This window comes from Monoraphidium neglectum (assembly GCF_000611645.1).
Source record: "Monoraphidium neglectum strain SAG 48.87 unplaced genomic scaffold scaffold03542, whole genome shotgun sequence".
In the NCBI taxonomy this organism is placed as follows: Eukaryota; Viridiplantae; Chlorophyta; class Chlorophyceae; order Sphaeropleales; family Selenastraceae; genus Monoraphidium; species Monoraphidium neglectum.
In genome coordinates this window covers 1-6134 of record NW_014010087.1, presented here as the reverse complement: position 1 = coordinate 6134, position 6134 = coordinate 1, and the positions used below count along the sequence as shown (strand labels likewise).

The 6134-nt window shown below is 69.0% G+C and overlaps 2 protein-coding genes across 2 annotated transcripts; one reads left to right on the top strand and one right to left on the bottom strand.

Annotated features, from left to right (window-relative positions):
* Nucleotides 1–1324: 1324 nt before the first annotated feature.
* Nucleotides 1325–2651, bottom strand: MNEG_12962 (hypothetical protein; the record flags this gene model as incomplete). Its single annotated transcript, XM_014038567.1, has 3 exons — nt 1325–1765; nt 2119–2224; nt 2461–2651. 3 exons carry the CDS (start codon nt 2649–2651, stop codon nt 1325–1327), a joined length of 738 nt encoding a protein of 245 aa, XP_013894021.1.
* Nucleotides 2652–3747: 1096 nt separating this feature from the next.
* Nucleotides 3748–6023, top strand: MNEG_12961 (6-phosphogluconate dehydrogenase NAD-binding protein; the record flags this gene model as incomplete). Its single annotated transcript, XM_014038566.1, has 5 exons — nt 3748–3828; nt 4166–4491; nt 4754–4883; nt 5362–5394; nt 5718–6023. The coding sequence occupies 5 exons, from the start codon at nt 3748–3750 to the stop codon at nt 6021–6023; spliced, it is 876 nt and encodes a 291-aa protein (XP_013894020.1).
* Between the last annotated feature and the right edge of the window lie 111 nt (nt 6024–6134).

The window sequence follows — 6134 nt, the reverse complement described above, 5'->3', positions numbered from 1 at the left end:
GGCGCGGCGCGGTGACGCGCAAGGCCGGTGCAAGGCGCATGCGAATGCAGGGGTGGGTGCGGGTGCGAGCGCGTGCAGACACCTGCATGCCGGTCGCCCTGCATTTCTGCAGGGGGGGCAGGCGGCTGCCTTGTTTGAAGGCCGCGCGTAGCCAGCATGCCGCTGAAGGTCACCCGGGGTTTGGTTCAGCACGCAATTCAGCAGGCAGCCTTGCCTGCCGGCATGCGCGCCGCGGAACAGCCACGCCCCGCGCTCGTCGAAAGACGAAACTCAGCCAAGAGCGGCGCTGAGCGGCTGACCGGCGGCGCAAGTGTACACGATCGAGTCGCCTCTTTGGTGCTGGTAGATCGTAAAGATTGTGGGTCCGCTGCGTCACTGCACGAGGGCCTCTCGTGCAGTGTGTCAAAAGTACAAGTCGAGGCCCCCTGCGGCTGCTGGGCCGTTGCAGAGGCGAAAAGGGGAGAGTACAGCTGCCCGCGGCGCCGCAGCGGGACGGCAGGACGGCGCCGAGGAGGGCGGGAAAGGCGCGCCGCTGATTGGCGCACGGATACAAGGGGCTTCGTGCTCAGTGTCTAATGCAGGCTGGGCACATGCCCTGGCTACATGGGTGCTGCGCAAGAGGCCGCACTCAAAACAGTGTAGTACACTCTCAAACGGCCCTCCAGGGGTCCCAACGTGAGTCTGCAAGACGCACTGTGGCGGCCGCTCTCTGCAGACTAATGCTGGGAGCTGCAAGTGCGTGCTCCCAGGGCTGGCGCTCTTCTGACACTCCTCCATGCGCACACACGCACGTGCAAGCAGGCCTGTGCGTATGCACACCACACAGCACACCACGCGTGCATGGCACACCCTCCAGCTGCCGCGGTCAACATTTGACCCCGGATGAGTTTGGGGTGCCAATACGCTGCCCGTGTACTCGCTGCCGCGACTGAGCGCCCGCGCCTGCGGCCGCGGCAGCTGCGCCGGCGGCGCTGCGGCGCGACGCGCATGCAGCGGCCATCCTCTAGGCAGGCCCAGCAGCGGCGCCCGCAGGGGCGCCTGTCGACTATGGGGCGCGCACGGAGCCGCCGCGTGCGCCACTCATTCAGGCCCACCGGCGTTCAATGCAGCGTAGCCAAGAAGGGCGGTCCACGTGAACAGGACAATCCAAACCTAGATCACCCCTCTCGCGGCGGAACACTGTCACTGCTCCGTGCCTCGCTGCTCTCGGCAGCGTCTGACAGAAGACCAGCTGCCGCTGCTGAGAAGATCGCGCCGCGCCGCCGCGCTGCACGAGCCTGGGGCCAGACTTGCATGCGCACGCCAGTCTTGTGTGTGGCCCAAATCACCTGGCCGCTGCAGGGCCTGTGATCATGCTCTTAACGACCCTCAGCATGCGGATGTCGGCCAGCAGTTCGAAATCCAGCCGCGACAGCTGCTTCTGCGGCCGCCGCAGCGCCGCGCTGAGCCGCAGCTCCTGCGGCGGCCGCCGCGTCAGCTGGCTCAGCGCCCACAGCGACGTCGCCGCCTCTGCTGCGCCCAGCTGCCGCGCGGCCTGCTCCGCCTGCCCCTCGAACGCGCGCAGCCACGCGGCCGGGGGCCGCGCGCCGAGCGTCGCCAGCGCCCAGAGCGTCAATGATGTGGCCTTCACGTCAAAGCCCCGGAGCCCCGCGAGCGAAGCTGCCAGGAAGGCGTCAAGCCAGTCGGCCGGCGGCGGCGCGCCGAGGCGCGCGAGCGCCCAGAGGGTGCGCGCCATCTGCTGGGGGTCGAACTCGCGCAGGCGGGGCTGGCTGGCGGCGTGGAAGGCGGAGAGCCACTGGGGGTCCAGGGGCTGGTGCTGACGGGGGATGGGCGGAGCGGCGTGAACGCAGCGGCGCCATGAGGGGTGTGAAACAGCGGCTGCTGAAATCAGGGGCGAGGAGAGGCATGTGAAGGACGCCGACCCGTATGCAGGCACGGAGCAGGCGCGTCGCTGCACCCCTGCAGGTTGAGTGCTGCCGCCGCCCGTCCCAGCCGGCTGCAAACCGCCGCGCCCGCCGGGCGCGCGCCCGCGCGCGTGCACGCACACACGCACACACGCACGCACGCACGCACAAACAAACACACACACACACATACACACTCCGCTCGCGCGCCGACCTGCAGCCGCGCCACCGCCCAGATCAGGTCCGCCATCGCCTCAGGTGGGCACGCCCCTGACCACAGCTCGGCCTCGGAGGCCGCCAGGATTGCAGGCAGCAGGGGCCTTCGCAGATCAAGAGATCAGGGAGTCAGCGGGTGGCGGTGGTGGCGCGGGGGCGGCGAGGCGGGGGTGGTCATGGGGTGGGCATGCTGCTGCAGGAGAGGGAACAAACCAGCAGCGTGCAAGGCGCGGGCCGGCTGCACATTCATGTTTTTCCAACTGCCGCCACACAAGGCGGGACGGCTGCAAAAAGATGAGACTCGTGATCGTGCCCCCAGCCGCCGGTGCCGCGGCCGCACCTGTGCCGCAGCCCGAGCTGCGCGTACGTCCACGCCAGCTCCCCTAGCTGCCGCGCGCTGAACCCCCCGCGCGATATCGCCTCCGCCGCGCGGCCCTCGAGCGCGGCCAGCAGCCCGGTGCTCGGGCTCCAGCCCCAGGCGGCCAGCGCGCGCATGCAGCCGCAGAGGTCGTCCGCGTTTAGTAATGGCATCTGGCCCTCCACGACCGAGAGCGCCTCTTCGAGCCACTGCGCGTGCGGCCGCACCTCGAGGCGGGCCAGCTGAGACAGCAGCTGGGTCAGCTGTCGCGCGTCCTTCTGCATCGGCCCGCCGCCGCCACCACCGCATGCGGCCGAGGCCGGGGCGGCGGCGGGCGGGGGCGTGGGGCCGCGGCGCGGGCGTAGGCGCGGGGCGGGCTGCGGGTGGAGGCAGGGCAGGGGGCGTGCGGGCCCGGCAGTGTGGCGGGGTGAGGGGTTTGCACTGTCGCGTGCGGTGGCGAGCAGCCGTGTTCATTGGCAATTGATTGGCAGCTGCTTTGCGCGTGGAGCAACTCAGCGTCCGACATTTGCTGCGTGGCGGTGTTGACGTCACGTCATGCTACAGCTGGCAGCACCACGCAAACCCTGCCGGGCCCACAGGGACGCGCGGCAGCTGCGGTTGGGCAGACGCGCACCTGACACCCGTGCAGCCGTGAGCCGAGCCGGGCGCAGCGCCTGACAGTGGCCCCGGGCGACCTGTGCGGCGGACACAGACGTGTGCGCTCGTTGCGGCGCAATGCGCTTCTGTGGATGACGACCCCATGCCAGCCATCACGCTTGCCTTGTACTAAACGGCTGAGCTTGCGACCCGCCCTGGCATGCAGAGTCTGCTGGCGCGTTCGGAAGCACGCAACCACGGTCAAGAGCATTACGGTGCACGAGTCCTCCTGCCGCGCCATGACGCTGCTCACCGGGACCAGCTGCCTTCAAGCTGCGTGGGTAACATGTTCTGCACGATAGCTAGCGTGGAAACCGCAAAGACGTTGATCTTGTTGGTGTGTGTCTTGCGATGCGTCACGCCTGAACGGCAGCTACGGTAGTGCAAATATCGTACAATGGACCGTTCCTTCGATGCGCTTCGAATTGGGTCAGCTAGAGACTCACAGTCGGTTTGTCACCGGAGCAACACCCAGGCAATCGCACTCAAGTTCCACTGAAGCAGCACCATGCATATTCGTCCAAGATTTGTGGTCACCATCTAGTTGCAACCACACATCCACACGCCTGGACCGGGACAACACGCACCCGCCGGCCCCTCTGCGCTGCCGCCATGTCCGCCACCGCCTTTGTGGGGCTCGGCGCGATGGGCCTGCCGATGGCGACCAACCTCGCGGCCGCTATCTCTAATCAGGTGCGGCCCGCGAGCGGCTGGCGCGCGGCACCGCCGCTCCGTGACGCGGGCAGCCACGCCGCGAGGCGCCACTCACTCTGCGGCGGAGCTCCAGTGCTCGATCCCATCACAAACTCCCATGCTCGCGCGGGGGCCTGGGCCCGGCTCGCCTCTCGACAGCCCCCTCACCCCTTCCCATTCGCCCCAGACACCAGCCACCAGCCACCAGCCCCCAGACGCGCCCGCGCTCGCGCGCCGCCGCTGCGCGACACAAGCGCGACCCACGAATCCCGCCTTCCCTCACGCCCCCTCCCTCACCCCCCTTCCTCCCCTGCCCCCGCCGCATGACCTCCTGCAGCCGCTCATAATATATAACAGATCCCGCGCCAAGTCTGACACGCTCGCGTCCGCCGCGCCGCCCGGCGCCGTCAAGGCGGCCGCGACGCTCCAGGAAGTCGCGGGGGCAGCTTCCATCGTGCACCTCATGCTCGCCGATGACTCAGCCTGCGATGCCGTCATCACCGAGCTGCTCAAGGGGTCCCAAGGGGGCGGCGACGGCGCCCACCTGGCGGCGGGGTCTGTGATAGTCAACCACAGCACGGTGCACCCGGGGTGCTCGAAGCGGGCCGCGGCGGCAGCTGAGGAGGCGGGGGTGGAGTACGTGGCGGCGCCCGTGTTTGGCAGGTGGGATGGGGGAGGACGCCTGCCCGGGGGGGGGGGATGTTTGGGGATGGGTGATTACAGTTGAACAGATTTTGCGTGTGATTGACAGAGCGACCGTGTCTCGCGTTCACGAATGCGGCTGTCGATGCCGCCGCGCCCGCCGGCCGCCCCCGACGCCTCCGGCCGTCCGTGCCCCAGCCGCGCACGCGGCAATTGACAGCCGCTCCCCCCCTCTCCCGCCCCGCCGCCGGGGCCCCCGCGGCGCGGCGCGGCGCGCGCTCAGGCCGGACGCGGCGGCTGCACGGAAGCTGCTGGTCGTGCCGGCGGGGCCGCCGGCGGTGCTGCGGCGCGTCGCGGCGCACCTAGAGGCACTGGGGCGGGTGCTGCCGCCTGTGGGGGAGGACGCGAGTAAGGTGAGTCATGCGCATGCATGCATGCATGGCGCGTGGGGCTTCCGTGATGTTGCGGGGCCGGTGCCGCAACAAATCTCCACTTGCTGCGGCCGGGTTGGGGGCGCGGCGGTTTGGTAGCCTGCGGGCGCAGCTTGCAGGTGCTGTGGAAATGGCATCATCGCATCTCACGCGCCGCGCCGCGCGGGGCATTGCTTTTCTGAGGGGGCGGCGGGGGCACAGCCTGCGGTGCCCAGCCTGAGGGTGTGGGCCACTTTGTAGCAGGCGTGGCTGCAGTCGCGGGTCTTTCTCTGACACGAGTGAAGGGGCCCTGCAACAAGGAGTACACGCGCTGGAGGGATCACCGCTGCTGCTGCTGCTGCTGCTGCTGCTGCTGCTCCAGCCCCACCACAATCTGTTAGCAGCCCTGCCCTCCAGGCCGCCTGCGCCTTCAATCGCACCCGCTCCCACTCATCAACCTCTCTGTCCTCTCCCGCCGCAGGCCAACGTGCTGAAGCTCACCGGGAACTTCATGGTGAGCCGCCTCCTGGATGCTGAGCACCCATGCCATGAGGACATGTATAGTTGACCATGGGGGCGACCTGGGTGAACCCCTCCCGCCCCTCCCTGCCGCGCGTGATTTTTCTCCCCCCACCTCCCAGCGCGATCACTGTTCAGCTGCTGCGTCAGTGCCCCCACCCACAGCCGCCACTGAGGTCGGTCTCGTGCGCAAACGTTGGCCCCGAACTCGTGTGTGGGGACACACAAGCGTGCTCACTGCTGCGACGCCCCGATACCTCCCATCCACTCGGCTCGATCCACCTCATTCCCCACGGCGCCGTGCGGCCCGGCCCCCAGATCGCGGGCGCGATCGAGATGATATCGGAGGCTCTGGCCGTGTCCGAGAAACACGGCGTGCCAGGGGACAGCATCCTCGGATTCATCGAGGCCTTCTTCCCCGCCCCTCCGATCGTGGTGGGCGCCGAGCGCTTTGGGGGCGGGGGCGAGGGCGGCCGACGCGGCGCGCTCGTCGCCAGTAGCGGCGCCTCTGTCCCCTCGGCTTCTCCGCAGGCACCTGCCACAGCGTGCGACGCGCAATGCGCCGCCCGGCCTAGCTTCAAGGGCGCGGCTCTCATGACCTCCCAGACCAACCCTGAATTTTGACATGCGCACTGCGTGTGCACTGCGTGTGCACTGCGTGCGGGCCGGGCCGCCGCAGGGCTATGCGCGGCGCATCGTCCATAGCGAGCTCGACGCCGGCACTGGGTTCACGGT